The sequence below is a fragment of the Danaus plexippus genome, chromosome 19, assembly GCF_018135715.1.
Source record: "Danaus plexippus chromosome 19, MEX_DaPlex, whole genome shotgun sequence".
NCBI lineage: Eukaryota > Metazoa > Arthropoda > Insecta > Lepidoptera > Nymphalidae > Danaus > Danaus plexippus.
This window is the reverse complement of record NC_083549.1, coordinates 5,947,954-5,968,890: the sequence shown is the minus strand read 5'-3', so window position 1 is coordinate 5,968,890 and position 20,937 is coordinate 5,947,954. Positions and strand designations below refer to the sequence as shown.

Genomic DNA, 20,937 nt, shown 5'->3' with positions numbered 1-20,937 from the left:
ACACGAAACATAACGCTGCTACGATTTTTTTATTTCAGTAAATTTAATCTAAAATAATAATGTTCGAGACACCAAGTTTTTTTTTTGTTAAATATAGACATTAAAAGCATTATATAATAAGTAAATAATTTTACTTACGAATATAAATAATTCATTAAATTAATGAGTAAATATGATTTCGACTGAATGGCGACAGCCATGAATAGAAATAATATTTTTCTTTTGATATGACGTGATATGACGGCGAATGAATTTGTACCTTCAAATTTATCAGGTATATTAATAATTAATTATTAATTGTATGAATGAAGTCACTACGTTTTAATATTAATAGGATTAGCGCTTCGCACTAACCCCCAAGTGAATACTAAAGCAATTTACTTATCACATTAAATGACCTACTAGCCTAACTGTTATATTTTTATATTAACAAGCTATATTCCTGAATAATTGTAAAAACACCATCGAACTTTATATTCTAAAGCTTTACGTAAAATCCCAATTTTTATTATTTTATTATAGTAAGTAGTCTTTAGTACGTTAGTTTTGGTAGAACCTTGTTATTGCCTCAAACATGTCCAGCGTTAATAGCTTAAGTATATTTTTAATTTCCAGTTACAAGGAAAGAAATTATTCAACGGTTATGCTTCAGTAAAAAATGTTTATAAAATCATTCCGGTTTTGAACCGAATTTCGGCAGATAAAAGATTTTCACAGGAACATTTTTTAAACATTGAATATTAATTTTGGGTTTCAAAAATTTTTCGTTGGAAAAATTACAAATACACAACCTTTGCTTTTCATGGTCTAGATTAATAGTATATAAAGAATAATATTCTTTTAAGTACCTATGGTCACAAATGCATAAACCTGTGCTAAGACGATTAAAACATAGCAGAAACATTACAAGTGATCCTATATGCTCTTTGACAAAGCGGTCCACGTTAATTCGCTAACATTTTAAATAGCATTAATCTATAAGTAGTATGAATGTATAACCTAGATTCTACATTTTAACTTTTAACTCTAATTTCATGAAATTTTTGCATAAGGTAACTTACACCAGCACTGACTTTATCCTTTTCATTAGACGGAGTTGTTGCAGCTGGCGTTTCGGTTGTTTTTTCTTCAGCTTTTCGATCTTTTAATGCTTTTAATAATTTCCACTTGCTGCCAACCGGAGCGTCTTGCTGGGTTGGAGCATGCTTATTTGTAGGAACGGGTTCCTTGCTAATTTCTGGCATGTCATAATCTTCATCAAATTCATCTCCACTTTGAACTGGACTGTCAGGTCCAGAAGTCTCTCCTGAACCAGAGTCAGCGTAAGATTTATCATCATCAGTTTCGACCTCTGCAGCACTTTCATGGGCCTTTTCATCAATAACGGGAAATGTAGTTACATCTTTCCAAGCTTCTTCAGTTGGAGCGTCATCACATTTCACTTTAATTGAGGCAGTTTTAAGTTTTAATTCTCTTAAAACATATGACATTTTCTCTTTCAAAAATTCATTTGGCTCGGTAGCTATTTCGTCATCAAATTCAGGCTCTTCTGCGAGTGTTTTCTCCCGTTCTTGTTCAATTTGAGACTGCTGCTCCATTTCTTCCAGTTTTCTTAATTCATAACAATACCATTCGTCTTCTGAATCAATACTATCTTCCGTACTTTGGCGCCTGGATGACACCCTTGAACCACTTCTCCACGAGTGTGTACTTTTGCTATCATCATCATCATGTTTGTTGGGTATCTCTAAACTTTGTTGATGTCTTGGCTGGAATTTCATAGGTAAACCACGTACGCTTTGTATAGAAGGACTCCGTTCCGAAATTGTTGCAGTATCCTCTGGTACTGAACTGCTTATAATTTCCGGTGGACTTGCTTTGGACGGTCTTCTACTTTTAACTTTCGTAATTTCAGTTGTGGTTTCTTCGGGTATATTACTTTCCAGTTTGGGCGGTGATGTATCAGACATTTGGTCATCGGATACAGATGAAGATTTACGCAGCCGATATTTGCCCAAAGCCCTAGAAACAGCGAATTCTTGTGAGCTTCCATTGTACGATGAATTGTTTTCATTTGATCCATCATCTAATATACTAGCTGCTTTTTTAACATCTCCGACAGTTGCGAATAGTGAAGCGGGTGATCGGTTACCTTCTTTTGAATCTTCTTCAAATGGATCTATATTTGAAATATCAGTATCAATATCTAACTTTTCCAATTCAGTTATATGCTCTTTTTGCAATTGACTTACGCGAGCAAAATGAAACTCAATATCATCACTTTTATCTCGCGGCATAACATTATTTGCAAATTTTTCTTTTTCTTCCATAAGGTTCTCGCTATCGTCTTGTTGAAATTCCATTCCTTGTTGTTGTAGCTCTTGAAGCATTTGCTGTTGCTCCACAATTTCTTGATTGTTTATTTTTCTTTGCTTTATCTTCGGTGCCACTTTTGGAAACATACTTCCTTCATGTGTCGAGTCGGAAAAAACACTGTCACTATCTTCCGATTGGGCACTTGATCGTCCTCCTGACCATTCAGTTTCAGATGTTTCAGGATCTGATAATGACTGATGACTGGCTTGTTGCTTCCGACGAGCTTTTTGTAATAATCCAGACATTGATGCCACTAAGTGGTACTTCTTTTTTCGTCTTTGGGCTGATAATAACCTTTCCTTTAGAGATTTTTCTTGTTGTGATTGCTCTACTGTATCTACACCAGATGGTAAAGAATGAGACCTATGTTTTTTTGGTAAATGTAAATCAGGAAGCCAATGAGTCATAGATGACATGGCAGATTTCAAAGAAGATGTCCGCTTAGGTTTCTTTCCTTGTTTTTCTTTTTCTTTGGCTTTTAGGTTACAAGAAATAGATAAATACCCAGATTCAGATACTAAAATTCCTGAAGGTTCAACTAATTGTTCTTTTCGCTTTATGTTATTTTCTAAAGTTTGCTTTTCATACCCTTTATTATCATTCATAGCATTTCCGTTTCTTTGGTCATATTGCTGTTGCTTAAAGTATTCTTGTTGTAATTGATTTTGAAATTGTTTTCTCTCCGCAATATTAAGAGATTGCGATTTTAAACTAGATGTTTCTGTTGAGCTGGTCGGTGATCTACTACTTTGCCATGCGATTCTGTCTTCTAGGGAAGATCGCTTAGGAGAATCATATCTAGTAGATGTCGGATAATATGAAAGTGCATCAGTTAAATTTCCTGATGGATATCCTGAGCGATTGTTTGTTACTTTATACCCATTTTGGTGTATTTGAACATCATTAGCTCCAATAGTGTTTGCTCTAGTAATTACTTTCTTATTTATATTACCTGCGGACATAACTACCGTTTGAGCATGATAACTGGGCTCTGGTGGATACGAATCAAGTGCTTGTTTAGGAACCGTTTCCGTAATTTCATTTCTATCTAATATTTCGGAAAAATTTCTTTCTTCAGAAAGTATTCCTCTGGGAGAACTATAAACAGTTGTAAAAATTGGTTGTCTATTACCAGCAACAGAATAAATAGATGGTGCTTCATTTTGATAATAAAAATCTATATTACCTAAAGAGTTTTGATTTAATATTGAATACGGTATATCGCTTTTTAAATAAATAGAATCCTCCTTTTCTGGAATTCTATTTATATCCATGGAGGGATCTCTTGAAACATCACTTTTTCTAACTTGGTTATAATCCCTTTTATGTGTTTTATTTTCGAATTGGTATGAGTCAACCAAAGTCTCTAAGTACGGCTTTGAATCGATTTCATAAGGAACCCTTTGAATAGACTGAGGTGACTGGTTTTTCAATTTATAACTATCGTGGGACACATGAACGACTCTTCCTGTTTTAGGTGATCCGGGACTTTTTTCTAAACTCGACCAACCACTCATGGAAGAGAGCCCTGAGTCGGATTTTGCTGTGACAATATTAGCACTATCTCTTTTTAAGTGTTTTGGAGAGGTTTTAGGTGATTTTGGTGATCGAGGACTTAATCGCATGCTATCTACTGCAACGCTCGTTGAAAGCATGGCTTGATGAGAAGATAATAACTCGGTATTATTTTCTATGGATGAAAATAATTCTGCTCCATTTGGTGGAGCGGGTGGTGGTGGACTTGGAGATTTTCGTAATTTACCTTCGTAATTAATTTCCAGTCTTTCATTTGAAGGTTCGTCGTAAATTTCATGAACAGACAATGGAGAATGTTGTTCTGAGGTAGATTTGTATAATTCGTTCAAAGCTTGAGAAACATTCTTTGTAGAATAATAATGCTGTCTTGTTGGTTCTTCTACTTGATACGTCGAACTGTATTCAAATCTTTCTCTTGATAATGCACTAGGAGATTTTGAAGATTTTGCTGCAATTTCTGCATTAGCTACTGCCGAACTATAGGCTAAACGCCCTGTTACTGTTGTGTATGGTTCAGTTGTTGTCCTTTCTGGAACAAATTTTCTTCGAGGAGACAGCGCTGATGGAACGAAATCTAGCGCTCTATCACCACCCACCATTTGGTCTGAAAGCGATAATCTTGATGGTGATTTGTCTCTAATATTTTCTTTCGGCATTGTTAAAAGGAAATCATCAAAACTTTTCATCATATCATTAATACCCCAATTTTCATCACCGGTATATACGTTCTTAAGTTGCTCATTTATTATATTGCCATCTTCTACTAGTGCTTTAGCTTCTATTTCTCTGTCTCGTTTTGTTGATAATTTAATTTCCGGACTAAGAAGTCTAGTTTTCAAGTCTTTTAACTCTCTCGAATCCTTGTGTAATTGGGTTGTCAACCTATCTAATTCATGTAACTTATCTACGGTAATTTGATCTATTGTACTTAAGGTAGAAATATGCACCATATCTCTTTCACTCAAACCTCCGTCTCCTTGTAATCCACAATAGTTTTTATAATCACTTCCACTATATATTTGCCTAGATGTTGTTGGCATGACTTCTATGTCTGCTTCTTCTGGTGCTTCCCAAATCATATCTAATTGGGATGGTGGTCTAGAATTTTCATCACACACTAAATCATCTCTATAAGCCTGATTTAAACTTCTATAAAAAGCTTCATTAGATTCCATTACCTCATCTTGCGAATCTAACAAAGCTGCTGTTCGACCTACGTCAAGGCCTTCCTCAATGCCATCTTCAACCGTACCATTACCCAATATTTCTCTGATTACCTCTAACCTTGACAAAGGATCCCTCGAAGTTACCGTGCGACAGGCATAAAAATCGAGTAGAGTTGTAATCACACCCTGTTGATCTGCGAGCAGAGTTTCTAATCTTTCCAACCTATCCCACATTCTTACGTATTCTTGACTTAATAGATCCAGAGCCCGCCAAGCGTACTTTAATTCGGTTTCTAAGATATTAAGACGTGTTCCAAGACGTTCCATGTAATCACTGATAATATAATCTCCTGAATAGGGAGGTAGATCGGGTGGTAGTGTAAGAGAGCCGATGTCGTCCATATCGACCTCGGCACCCCCACTCCCGCCGGCCTCGTTTTCCTCCATCGCGTCGTTTGTACCTGACCCAGCATTGTCTTGAATTTCGTGCATCATCTTTGGCCTGGATAATATGTTGAATATAACATCTTTCACAATGACTCATCCCATATCGTTTTACTTAAAACAATTTTTACACAAAACAGTTCTGTATTGCACTGAGTTCGTTTTACGATCATTTTATCACTTTTGTCTTAACACATTTTGTCTATTACAGTTCACTTTGTTCAACTATAAACACTATCGCGTTGTATACGTGACGGATTTAAATCAATGGTTTTGCATCAAAATAAACTTGTATTATTATATATAAATCACTTTTCTGTAAAAGGTATAGGGGTAAGAATAAAGAATTCTCAAACACTGGTTTATTCATATCCAATGTTATGTAAAAACCAGTGGTTAAATAGTAAGGGAAGGAGAACCTCATAAAAATATGTAAGAAACATTGAATGATAAAAATGTTATAATTTTATTTTATTCAAAATAAATTCAATTAATTCAATAACAAGATTTTATTTTAAAAAATTACATATTTTTAGTGGAGGCAGCTTAGCGGTTCGTATTGATTCCACATGAGTAAATAATCAGAGGTGGAAGGTCTTTTTTGGATTCGGAAGTAGTGAAATTCAGGTTAGGATACAAGGAGGACCACCGCTTCGCTTGGATTTTAGGACGGATGATAGAAACAGTACAATGTTGGCATCTTGTATAGGAACTAATTTGTATATATAATTATTTTAGCTTATCCTGCCTTTTATTTCTATTGTTATTTGATTAGTATCATTGAAATTTTATATTTTTTTAAGTATCCTCTATCAATAATCGCGTAACTCTTAAAGGTAACTATCCAATGATTTCTTCCAACAATTTTCGTAAAACAGAACACATACATAAAGATGAGAAACGTCGTAGATAGTGATACCTTAAGTATCAATAAACACAAGCATGTTATGTCAGACATCAAATACTTTGATTGTACGGGGAACGGTCTCGTTCAACATCGATTTTCGATGAACGTCCCTGTAGTTAGGAAGTAAAAGATCTTTGAAGTCCTATATATGTTATAACTCGAAACATTTGAGTGCTATCAGTAACGGATGTTTGTTTTGATAAGGGACTAGAACTCCTTCATTACAGAATAAATATATTTTTATTACTAGAAAAATATAATAATTGTGTTTCATAAATATGTGTAGATATTTATAAAAAAAATGGGTTTTATTTTAAAAGGTTTTTAAAAGCATTTTTATTATAAGTAATTTTGTTTTAATTGCCCTTGAGGCGTCATTGGAAAAGGAAAAGAAGGTTCTCAGTCAATGTCTTCATTTAAGTGTCCTTAGCGGCAGATCCCTTAGTTATTTTCTTTCGTCTTGGGGTAAAATAAATTAGTGGCAATGAAGTTTTAACTTCCTGACAATAACAGTCTCAGATAAGTTGTGTTCGACATTGGCCAAGCTTTTATACTTTTTAAGTACTAGTACAAAATACTCGTAAAAAAAAGTGTTTCGACTAAACCCGAGAGAGTTGAGCTTTATACCTATTATATTATACACGGCTTTATATTAAGAATTTATAGTATCCGGACTGCAGCTGAGAAAGTCGGACGAGAATAAATTGTATAAGTGCTTCTCACAAAATGTTTCCAATCGGATATATTGAAATGATAAATGATGTCCAAATATAGCCATTTAAAAACGCAAGTTGATATTTGTAAATAATGTAAACCGTTCTGATCGTATTCTATTTAAGCGAATGGTGCCTTTTCCCGGGGCAAAATTTAGGTGTCGAAATTTAGGAGTTATAAAAGGAAAGATTCCAAAATATCTTCATTAGAATTTAAACGATGTTTATTTCAAGAATCAATTTCAATAAATATATTTAGTTGATTTAAAAATTTAAATTTCTATCATCTGACATGAGTCGTAAATTTTTATATACGAATATAACTTTATCGTTTTTGTATTATATATAATTATGATGACTATTATATGTATATCTCGAGTTTTATCGTAAAACCTTTTTGTACAGCATTTTCATTCAACGTTGATAAAATCACTCTTTATATTTTCTGCTCCTTACATAATAGTAGTTTTTAACCCTGCGTGAGACTTGCCAGCTATAATTCGCTGTCATGGCATACTAAGTTATGGTCAAATCGCTCCATTAAACCGCGTCATAAATCGTTATGACTAAAGAAATAAAACGATTGAAGACAAAACTTTTAATTATAATTTTATCGAGGTGGAGTTATATCATTTATGTTGTATTTAAAAACGCATTTTAAGATTGTATTTGTATTACAAAATGTAGAAATCAAATGCCATAAAATGAAATTAAACCCAAAGCCGTGAATGCCACAATTAAAACAATAACAATGATACAATTTACTAAAACTAAAGCCTTATAATAATGTCATCAAGTAGTAAATGGGAGAAACCATTTATCTAAAGTTATCAACTGTTAAAAAAAACGTTTATAAATGAGGTTGTATATAAATATTATAGTGAAAGAAAAAAATTACATTGCCTAGTAATAATTTCTTAGTAAAAACAAGAAAAGAATTTTATTTCATATCCAGCATACATTTTAATAAATCATATACTTCCATTAAAATTTCATTAGCATGGTGCAAAATAAGCGAAATATTCACTTCTTTATCTACGTTATATGAATGAACCATTCACACGCTTTTCACACCAATATGGCGTATAACAGGAAAGCATTGTTGAAAAAATATGACGAGATTTATGAAGGTAGTTCATGTTTTAAAAATACTATCTTTGAAGTAACAATACTCCCTATAAAATTTATAAGACGTTGCCAAGTTTCGTCACATCACGGGTTGATTATTGTAGAAGGGTGGCAGGAGAGTAAATGCAGCTGTTGGCAACATTTCAAACGGACACAGATGTGACAAACGGAATAATGGATTGTTTTTTTTATAAGGTTTGATGAACTTATAAATTCATAACTATTGATATCTGTACCCTGTGGTTTTTAATTTCAATATAAGATGATACTTGATATTGCTTTAAAGTAATGTAAACATACGGTGAGTTTAATATTGCGTTTGTTTTTACAACATATTTTTGATTTTCATCCATCATTTAGATAACATATTATCAAATGTGCTGGGAGGATGGCGTTAAAATTACAAAAAAATTAATAAAGAGATACATACATTGTACAAGTATTACTTTTATATGTTTTATATAAACGGATCCGATGTGTAATGTAGTAGCGAAAATTATAATTGAAATAATAAGTCAAACTATTACCGACTATTTGTCGATAGTTCGAAAAGTGTTCATGAAATTGGAACTTCAAAGTTAGCGCCTACTGAATTAACTGCCATCAAGCTAACAAGTGAATTACGGGCTACGCCTCCCTACTGACATTATATTACACGCACGCTTGTATCGGATACTGTCGAACATTATTTTAATATGTATAAATTTACTAAGTTTGATACATCCTTTGTTTTGAATAATTAAAATTTTATGACATTTCAATTAAATATACTTTCTATCTCATATAATCTTAAATCTTATTGTGTTCAATATTAAAATTGACTAAGTCTTCAAAGTAACTAATTAAGTTAATAAAACTAGGGTTTATTTTTTTAAATAAAGAAAAATTTTAAGTGGAAGTATTTGTCAATGGTGATTGAAATAAAATGAGGATTAATCACACGATTCGTAATACTAATAAATAATTTCAATTATTTAGAAATTGATTCCTTTATTGAGAGTTATAGCCGGGTTCAAGTGGAAATTCAAATCGAACTGAAGTTCATTATACTGAAATTAATATGAAATATGATAGATAAATACAAAATATAATCATTGGATATTATAACCTATAATATTTTTGTCGTATTTATGGTATTACGCGTAATTGAATTCCAGTGGAGATGTGGAACAAGATTTGTATTTAACTGATATTTATTTTATCATAATATCTACTATATATGTAATTATACATGATGTAATTTCAAGATATTAACTTGAACATTTATCACCAAAAAAATAATTGAACTTATACAGCTATCCTTTTGCAACGTCTGCGGTCACATTATTTTATTATTCATTGCTTTGAATTAACGATGTCAGCATAATTGCGATATCTTATTATTTCGTTTATTGGAAAAGCTCTTGTGAAAATTAATACATACATTTTAATGAAATAATGAGATGTATTATCTCGATAAAAGCCTCACATCAATACCAACATCTTCCAGTAACAATGAATGGGAGAAATGAGAAAATTGTATGTCAATAAATTCTCATACAGAGTGCAAACGACGATGACACAACATTCGTACCGCAAATTACTTGAAAATTTAATTTCCCCACGTCATATGGTACAGGAAAAAGGTCGCGATAGAATGGATAATTGTAGGGAATGTAGATGAAATGGAAAAAAATAGCATTGAACGAGAAGACAAGATGAAGGTTCCATGTAAATATTATTATTATAAATCTCTTTCACGAAATATATTATAAAAACACAACAAAATGGATTCCCTAAAATATTATTTACTTTTGTAAAAAAAATATTATTAGCTGGTCGAAATTGCTGTTATATCTTTTCTTTTATTTTTTTCATTATTTCTTTCCACTATAAAACAACCATCACACTTTCATGAGGCAATCAAATCAAGCAAACAATAAAAAACCGTTATGATCGTGCCGTGATACAACATCGGACAGGTATATCACCCTCGGAGGTGTTACACGAATATTATTGAAATCGTCACCCATTTTCAAAACATTTTTTCTTCTATTTCGCTCAAAATCGTTAGCGTTAGATGTTCCCATTTGACATTGTCTTTTTTAATCTCCTCCAGAACAAGCATTTGTACAGAGTATAAATGGATTGAAGTAAAATTTTTATTACGCTCCATTTAGAATTTTAACCCAATATGTTTATATTATTTATTTCAGTGGTATAATATTTAAATAAAAACTCATTATAGCGAAGTATTCGTAAATTATATGATTTGAGAATAAGACTAGGTATATAAAACAAGATCAACAGATTGTTTCTTGGTCATATTAAGAAGAAATGCTAATGTTATGTACCTTTCCTTCCAATTGTTAAACCAAACGCTGTCAATAGACCAACCCCCTGAACCCTTCCGCTTTTTGAAGTTACATTTAAATTTCACATTTAAATATCTTTACTTGATGCAAAGTGAGGAATAGGAATTAATAAAAACTCAGTCAGAAACTGTAAATAGTTCTGTTTAAATCGAGCAATAAAATAAATTATTTTTATTATTTTTAATATTGTAAAAAATCTTGTAACATTAAATTTATTATCAGAAATTAAATAAATAAGATTTTTTTTTTTTATAATTTTTCCAACTGTTAGCATTGTTTTACTTTTATTTCTTATAAAATAATACAGATTATCTTTTCAAAATAGAATAAAAACTATTTGAATTACATACATAACGTTATCCAAGGTTAAATGTATAATAGTCGACATACGAAACCCTAGCTCGAAATATGAAATAATTTTCGGTACTAATTAAATACGTGGTCTTTGTGAAAATTCAATTCTTTAATATTGTAATAAAAATTTGTGTAATTATGTTGAAAGGAATTTGTTTATGGAAATTGTTTAAAATGCGAGATAATGAAAAACTTACTTTTGGTTAATAACAAAATTTTTGACACAAATTAAAATCTTTTGAATATCATTAGATTTAATTTAAACATTTTAACGTTATATAAGTACTCATTTATTTCTATACTTACGATTCTTACTTAAAATATATTAATTTTAAAATCAGTTTTATGAATAAATTTACTAACGTAGAGATATTTTCATCATTTTTAAATAAATTTGTTTGCTTCTATGTTATTTCTATGTAACAAGAAGTAGAATTTTATTAAACTACAATATTCATTTAACTGTTTAACATATATAAATTGGGTTCGCTGTTAGTATTAAAGACTTCCCTTTATGTCATACTTGCTTTCAAACGCAACAATGTCATAAATTCAGCCTCGTGCTATCACAGTGAGCGAGTTGATTTACGCTTGATTAAATTGCACCGTTTGCTACGTGGGTTACACTTAAATTGTTACACTGAGAGTGAAAACTTTGTATCGTATTAGATTACACAAGATAATCGATTTAATGACTCGGTATATGAATCTTCATGTATAATGGTAAACATTATGACGTTACAAAGATTTTGCATGTTATATAAGCCGTTCAAAGTAGAAGTTAATATATAACCCAGTGAAAGCCAAATTACTTAAGGAATTATTAATCAAAGAGAATGAAAGTCCAAAGGCTCCTTAAATACTGTACGCAACATATTTCTTTTTAACTCCTTACTATTAATTCTGGTTTTATCAACATAATATATATTTTCAGTTACACAACTTTAAAAGATCGCTTTCACTTAAAATGGTTTGCAATTACAATCTTCAATTTATCACTTGGAAATGAAAAGTTTCAAGTATATTTAAATTTTCATTCCCCTTTAGGTACGTATTTCGTAAAAAGTATCATTAAATTTTTTTAGACAATTCAGTTGAAATGGGCAAAGATAATAGGGAGAGCTTGCGGTTGATTTTTAATTTTACTTTTTTCTTACAAGCTTTTGGGATGTTCTTTACAGACCGATATATGAAACAAAAATAATCTACTTGTCATTACACGGGTATTCCGTATTTCAATGAAAGGTTACGCTGTCGACTTCATAAAGTATAGCATACAATCCAGTAAATTCTGAGTAATCAGAACATTCAAATTCTATGCCGTATAATAAATTCAAATTTATATATTTGCGATGAAATGCATTGTACGAACGGGTTTTGAAAATTCTATCATCAAAGTAAATCAAATTAAAAACGCAAAAAAATGATTTTTTATTGATTTTAAGTCTAATAAAAAAATGTCTACTCACTGACAACTTATTCAATAGTGATATTTTGAGAGGTATTTTTTTATCTAAAATCACATATCCTCCTAATGAACGTCACTAAGCAGAGAAGCTGTTTCTATAGTATAGCTCCTGTATTATTCTTAACTACTTCTGGTTACGCCTATTTTTGTCACCCAGAACGTCTGAATAAACATAATATTCGGGTCAACTCTAAGATTAGGTCAGGTCGACACGAATTCAAGACAAGTTACGAAATATTATTCATTAGTGAATTGGAAACAGATAAATAACGATATATGAAGACTATTTTTGCTTTAGGTACTGTACAGAATACCACTCGAAAATAATTCAAGACATAGAAAACTTTATACAATAACATTCTGATATTTTAAAAAGTCGCCATTTTCAAATATAAAATGAAGGCCACGAAGTGTTTGAATGGGAGTCCATTATAGAGAGTATTACTTGAAACTGCTTGGTTTGAGATATTGAAAATGAGCTTTGCATTTTATAAGTTTCAAATATATATCTGTACTGATGTAACTGTTCGGTATTCTCATTAACAGATATCCGAGCTGAGCTTTGTTAGGGAAAACGTCTCGCGGAATTCCTCATAGATAAATTGTGCCACAACTGACTTTTTTCTACTAATGAGGTGCAGCAAACAATTACAGAGTTGGGACAACGGCTTTACATTGACCTCAATCTGGTATACGAATATTTTTTTGCAATCTTTAACATGGATATTATTAAAAATATTATCTAAACTTAACAAAAAAATCGTTGAACTAAAACAATTTTAATTACACCTTAAAACACAAGGAATTAATTTAAAATTAAATCTTAAGATGAGTACTTAAGATCAAATCCCAAAATAAATAGTTTAATCAGCTTTTATCTTCAGCGCCAGCTACAGACTATCCTTAAATACAGTCAATCATCAATCAACTAGTCCTCTATCCCGATTAGTGGCAATTTAATCTCCTTAAGACCGAGGTCATCGAATTAGGAAAGAAAGCATTGGCGCTTCTGTTGCCACTTATAGACGTCGTTAATAGCCAGGACATGTTAGAGTTTTATTTTCTCCAGAATCTAATCTAGCTATTGACATTTACAATTAGGATATTAGTGAGGAAATTGTAAAAATCACTCTTAAATAATCATCTGTATATGTCTATCAGTACGATACTAAAAACTATTTTATATTTACTTTTCTTTTTATTTACTTTAACCTAAAAATATTTGTATAAAATACAATAATATCGAATAACAGTTAAAATCTATATTTTTTATGCTAGCAGTACATAAAACTCAATTTCATTGGACGTTTTAAAAATGCAAATAAGACGTAAGACTTAATTCTGCAAAACCTTAAATATTATGACTATAGATATAATAAATTACTTATATTATGGAACAGGAATACGATTTTTCGTAACAAAATCTCCGAAAGTAATATTGTATCCGAAATATTATAATACAATAACGTCGGAATTATAGAACATACGCTTGTTATTACGAAGGAGCAATGTTATCTGCGAATCACGATATTTCGTTTCCCAACACGCTGTTATTTCGCACAAAATAATGTGATGAATATTTTACGAATCAAAAAAGGGTGAGCCGTTAAAAGTATCCGGATCGAAATTTTTGTTCGTTGACTTATGTCAATAAAAATAATTGTTCTATATAGCATCTGTATGCGGAAAAGGTGGAAATTCACCATAAATTTTTAACAATCTCGTTACTGGCCCGAATTACGAACTTTTTATGGCAACTTGTGTAAGATTCATCAAAAATGATTGCGTAATTTTTTTTTTTTGGAAGGAAGCCGCTGATTTATACCACTCGTATATATTTAACATTATGTTATAACGAAAGAAAAAATTGTAAGCTTTAAATTCGATAATTTCTAACGGTTATAGTAATGACAAATAAAGTTGCTATGACTGTTCATGACTAACTCATTGGATGAAAAATCGTTGGGTTGGGTTTTTTTTTTCAATATCTTATGTAAAAAAATAATTTCGAATGTCGATAACGTATCGAGAACCTCTACAGAAGATGATACTTAAACCCATCTCGACAAAACGCAATATATTTAAATATACACGTAATATGGGTCACCGCATAAAGGTTTACTGAGATAAGCCATATATTAAACTATCGAAAAAACTGGGAAAAATATATTTTTCATTATGTTAAATAGCAATTGTTTTACAGCCTTATCTTTATGTACGATAGTTCGTACTTATTTGGCCATGCAGCTTTTGCCCATACAAATTAAATTTACCAAGTGAAAATTCTCAAAAATTATTAAGGATTCATTAAAAACAATCACTTTGGTAAATTACCCTTAATATTATGTGCATGTATGTGTTTAAGTAGAAATATTTTTAATCATATTCTTACTGCCGTTTCTTTGTTCCTTAGCGTAATTTTTCATATCGTTAAATTTTTTAACGAAAAATTTTAAGATTTATATGAACAACAATCTATTGTAAAATGTTTGAAAAATAATGAAAAACCCTATAATTTTTACCATAATTTTTTTCGTATCAAATTTTACTACGTTCTGACAAAAATGCTTTAAATTTAAGAAGGGGAAGAATCGTTGACGCAAACTCTTTACAGAGATGAAATTCTCTTAACAAGATCTCTTCATGGTGTGGATAAAGGCGAGGGTATAATGAATAAGATGTTAGTGCTAAAGGAATAAAAAAATCATCTTCTAATTTGAGTTAAATTAATCGAATCAGAGGAAGAATTATTTTTTATATAGGATCTAATTTGCATATTTAAATTTATCATATTTAGGTCACTTGGGATATTGATTTATCTTAAGCAATCTAATATTTCGGAAATATAATTTTTCCAGAAAATTAAATGATTGAATCGCTAAAATCACATCCTAATAGGATAAGTATTTTCATAATTCTATTTCGGGTCAATGATTACATAAAAGAGTAAGTTTTTTAGTTAGTTAGTTAATGGTATTTGTGTGGATTATTGTAAGTCTATAGTATTGCATGTTTTGTGAATTCAAGGTCGTGAAGTAGTACAATGTCCCCAATATAATTATCGGAAAAAACAAATTATTCAAATTGAAGAAAAAAAATTTATATGCACGTATATATAAAGAAAGCAATAAATAAATTGCTTTACAATCAATGAGACAACAGATGTACTTAGTTATATTAAAATTATATTTGGTGATAGTTATTTTATTATTGTTAAAAAAACATAAAATGCCATTAAATAAATTAAGGAATCGTTCGGGATAGGAATTAATAATTATATGTAATATTTGTCATTAAATCCATCAATTATACATTTTAACTGATTTCGAAATATTGAATTATCTTTTAACACATTAGCACATATTTTTTTAGCCGAGTCCGCGATTAACTTTTTGGCACTCGTAGACTGCAGACTACATCTGGCTACGGCGTAGCATCCGGCCAGATGCTACGAGCGATTAGATCTACATATATCATCAATGAAATTTCACGCTTTCATACTGTCCGATCATTTAACACGGTGGTTTTATTTTATAAGGAAATTTTAAATAAATAAATTAACACAGTCGCTATATCACTTCACAGAACATCACATGGGCTTGTTTACTGTTATATGTATGATCGCGGCAGTAGCGTGTTAAGGGGACGCATGCACTGAGCGCGCCCGGACGATTGCTAGGCTATCGTCACACTGAGCGACTTGCGCGCGCCGTCTTCACTCGCTCGATATGCCGCGCCCCATATCCACCTGTACGCGCCATAACACGGATTTGTCAACTCGTATAGTAAACACGACTTTTATTTATATTTATCTTATCTTAAATCATATACTGCTTACGATGGCCAGTATTTTTATCATTTAAGACATATTTGATTTTCCGGCCTTTCAGAGAACGGAGGTTTGGTGCTATTTAAATTAGTTTATTTTTAAATTTCCGTAAACCGAGATAGTCACCGACAAAACGGATGGTCAGAAATTGTATTCAAATCTTTAAATGAATTGGTTTGAAAAATATTTATTCAATGAATAAATAATGAAATAAAATACAATTTTATTTAAAAATTACAAATAATACATAGGACATTCGATATTAAATTAAGTCGTTTTTTTAAAGATTTTTTTTCAAAGACACTTATAAAATGGAACCATGAAATATCTAGAAGACAAATACAGAAATAAAATGTGGAGTATTTTACACAAGAAAACTTTTAAGCGCCAGTTGGATATCAATTCTGTGCCATTTCTTTCCTATTGTTAGAATTCTTCATACATCTCATAGCTTTATACTGTCGTGTCAACAATTCATATTAATTGTCAAAAGCTGCGAAGTCTTACAGCTGATGTATTTCCACCCAAAATGTTTCATTATTTTGTTACTCAAACACAACATAATAAAACAACTCAATCGCTTGTAATGTTTCTAAATGTTATAAAAATATATTTTTTTTTCAACTTGCCATAATATCCATAACCACTTATTATTAATACATTAGGTATGAAAGTATTATTACTGTAAAAAATAAATTACAAGATAATAGCTCCTATATTTTGTTTAAATCAAGATAACTAAACAGTACTCGCAATTTGTTACTGAAATTTCTTTATTATAATTAAATTATAATATAAAAATGTATTTCAGGTTTTTTGTTAAAACAAAAGGTTTGTTTGAAACTAAATTATATTATTACAATAAATATTCCCGTAGCCGGAGTTTCCTTTACGCCCGAGCGAGCACCGCCCTTAGCCGAGTTGCTAAATATCAGTGAACGGAATAATGTATTTTGTTAGATGTAAAGGAAAGATAAATTATCATAAAAATCTTAAATTACGTCAAATTTCTTTTTAATAACGTCTTAGTATGAAGATGAATTTTCTGTGATTATTTGTGGGCACGCATTACTATGAATGTAGGGATATTTCTTTTAAATACCATTACATATTATATCGATACATATCTTCTAGAAATATTTGATTATAGTTTAATAAGATTTCATATATAAAAAATAATAAGAAAAGATAAAATTTTAGTACTAATAATATTATATTAATTTTCTTCATATAATCCTTTTGTTAATTTCAAATTCAAACATTGCCTGAGATAAGAAAAACTCTTGTTTGCAAAATCAACAAATCGCTAGAGATTTTCTAACAATGTGTAATAGGAGGACACTTGAAATGTTTGTCACGAAGCAACCATCGGGAATTGTCTTATTTATTTGACCTTACGTTTTCAAATATATAAGCACAATAAATTAATTATATCACATATATAATTGAATTTCATAAAATCATACAATCAACGTAAAATATTCACATTTTTAATAACTGATTCAAATATTTAACATATTTAATGAGTTTGACGTTAGTCCTTATTAATACTCGCTGTACCAAACTCACAACAGAACAAATCGATATTTTTCTCTTTTTGTTCTGTTTTATAACTCTAACAGCTGACAGCGTTTTAATATACATGGAAAGAAATTGGGTTAATTTAATTAAACAGAGTAAAACGATACATGTAATGTATATAACTGTACTATTGATTTGTTGTTAAGGTAATATTGGTCATAATGAATACTGTTTTGCTATGGATAACGCGTGGGTCATTTTCATTCCTTACTTACTATGACTACTAAATTAGGTAAATAACTGTTGTAATATGGTAATAGGAAGTGACTTCGTGACGGCGCATTACATTCATTTTGTTGGAAAAAATAAACGTTTTAGGTTTAAGAGAACCACTTAACTGAAACCATTAGTTTCTTTACTTGAAGCCAATGTTTTTATTAATAGTTGACACGTTTAGCATTTTTTATATATACGGCCTGTTAAAATTTTATAAATATTTGTGGTTCGATATTGTATACAATATATGTGTGTAATGTCAACACTTTTAAGCCTCGTAATACGGGGAAATTTACAAACTATTCAACATTACTACCAAAATCTTCATGAAGTCAAAATAACTACGAACATAACGAATAGTTGTCAAATAAAATTATATCAAGGGTTATCCAAATATCTATGTGATATAATAAAAACATTCAGTACATACACGAGGAGGAAAGTCTTTATTATGTCTGTCTCCATTATGATCCGAATTTGTGATATTAAACAGAATTTTGCTAGATTCATGTTTGAATATGCACACGAACAATTGTGATCTCCCTGCTAGAAACATCTTAGTATTTAGACGATCTTATCATTAAGTATATCTCTCCACAATTTTATACAGCATTCACTATATACATTTAAACATAGAAAAAATCTTGAATTACAATGGATACGAGTACACATATAATCTTCGTTACAATTGAAAAGTAAATTTTATTGTTGTAATATAAATATATTTATTACAATTATAATTTAATTGATTCAATTAATAAACAAAATCAACCAGAAAATTTATAAGATGAATACCAAGTAATTAAAAAGGATATTGATGAAAAATGTAGCGTGATGGATAATATTTCTGCAAATTTATTTAATATTAGTAGATATTTTGATTAAACTTAAACCTTTATGATTTTTATTAACGTTTGCATTTGAGAAAAAAAAAATTGCTTAGTTTAATAAATTTTAACGCGTAATCTTCGAGAATTTTGTAATGTATTTATTGTACAATAACTTAACCTTACCGCTTTAGTAACATGTTTTATACTTGGTCTTAATGAACTGCTATAATCGCTTAACTAATTGTACCCCAGAATATTAAAGAGATTTATTTGTTAAATATGAGCAAATATATGACTTTCGTATAAAAATGCTTATATTTTATTTACCACCACAGACATTCATACTAAATTGCCTGATGGCGTGTTGATCAAAATTGTACGCATTGACCTAAATATCACTTTTATTTTAACGCAATTAAAACTAAGGAATTAAAAATATAAGTACTTTTTGAAACATGTCATAAAAATTTTGTTTAAAGTGATATGTTTGAGCATTTAAAAAGAATGTACTATTCTCGTTCTCCTATTTACTTTATTCTTTAAAATATTCTACATTATTTAAACTTGTTAATAAAATATATCACGGAAAAATTCTAATTGCATACCATCGTATATTCTAAAATAACATAAAATATTTGGAGGCTTAATCTGTAAAGCTTTGACACCGATCGAACTGTTAAGCCGATTTGAGTATTTCTCCCTCGGGGAAAAATATATAAAAATGTTTTTAATAGCTTCCTCTCCTCTTATATTTGTAATGTTAGTATAAATTTAAGTTTTTGTCTTTGAATCTTAAAGTGTTGAACTAGATTTCAATTAACAATTCTTCTTGACGAAATTAAGTTCTTTAATGTCTTATGATGTTATAAATTTAAATGGTACGAGTGGGCCGAGATTGTGAATACAAGAAAGACTATTTCATATAAACACATAATCTCAAGAGAGGAAACATCCTACCATCAAATCGAATAACAGACTTGCCTATATGGTGCAAAATTCATCGCCCTCTAGGGAATTGAACTCTGAATATAAGCCAGTAATCCAGGCTTTCTCATTCAGAAACCCTAATTAAAAGGTAGAATATTCAAGTTTTGGTCTAAATCTTTTATAATTACTTATAAATTGTAGTGACATTTTGACACAAATATTAATAAATCCTACGTTCATATTTTATATCATTAATTTAACCCGGCCAACAATTTAGTGTGCAGGCGTCACAAACAACTAATAATAAAAGGACCTTAAAGAAGGGCTGAAATAAAATAATGAATTTATTGCCCCGGTTTAAAGTAATCTACTTAGAATTTAAAACTAGTAAAGACAAAGGAAATGAGATTTAAATTTTTATGCACAAAAAGGTTAATAGGATTTAAATCTTTAGCCGCAATCTGTCTGACATTCATGCTGCGAAGGTATGTAGTTGAAAAGTTACTCAAACATCTGGGCCTAATCCTAGGATCGATGGATGGCTTTACTAAGTTACTCTTGAAATTGTAACGTTACTTGCATTCTAAATAGTAATGTAACAATAAAAATCTAACATATAATATTGATTTGAACACTTTTTTTTCTATATCATTTTGATTGTAACACTCGAAGACATTCTCATACTGTCATTTAATACCTATACTGTTAATTAAATTTATAAAATACAGTGTATATTGCAAGCTAAGAGATTTTTTCCACTTATCCCATTACGGCAACTTTATTAAAATTATAATTACACGATATCAATAAGGGCTCATTGTAAAATATATATATAATTATTTTTCATAGAAACAGGTCTTTGTGAGTTTTTTTCTTTTGTTAAAATAAAGGAAAAAAAAACCTTTATCGACTTAAAAAAACATATATTCAGCAATCAAATAAAAAATAGTACGAAGTTTTAATCGTTCGGAGTCGACTTCTATTGTTTCAGACCAAACTCTTTGCTTTATTGGAATGAATAAAAGGGGAATTTTGTGACGATTTTGCATATACGGGTTTGGCGGAGTATACAATACTGCAAGTAAATGCGGGTTTAGCGTACTGCGTC

At 30.3% G+C, this 20,937-nt stretch overlaps 1 protein-coding gene across 3 annotated transcripts in view; it reads right to left on the bottom strand.

Moving 5' to 3' along the window:
• The window catches only part of LOC116768247 (protein unc-13 homolog B-like), a 169,376-nt gene that overhangs the window by 29,914 nt on the left and 118,525 nt on the right, over positions 1-20,937 (bottom strand). For 2 of the 3 annotated variants that reach the window (XM_032658925.2, XM_061523445.1), the window contains exon 1: positions 1,062-6,288. The exons of the other annotated variant lie outside the window; for it this stretch is intronic. In XM_032658925.2, coding sequence (XP_032514816.2) covers positions 1,062-5,573 — 4,512 coding nt within the window. In that variant the 5' untranslated portion in view covers positions 5,574-6,288. Of the gene's footprint in view, positions 1-1,061; positions 6,289-20,937 lie in introns of those variants that run through there. 3 annotated transcript variants of the gene reach the window in all.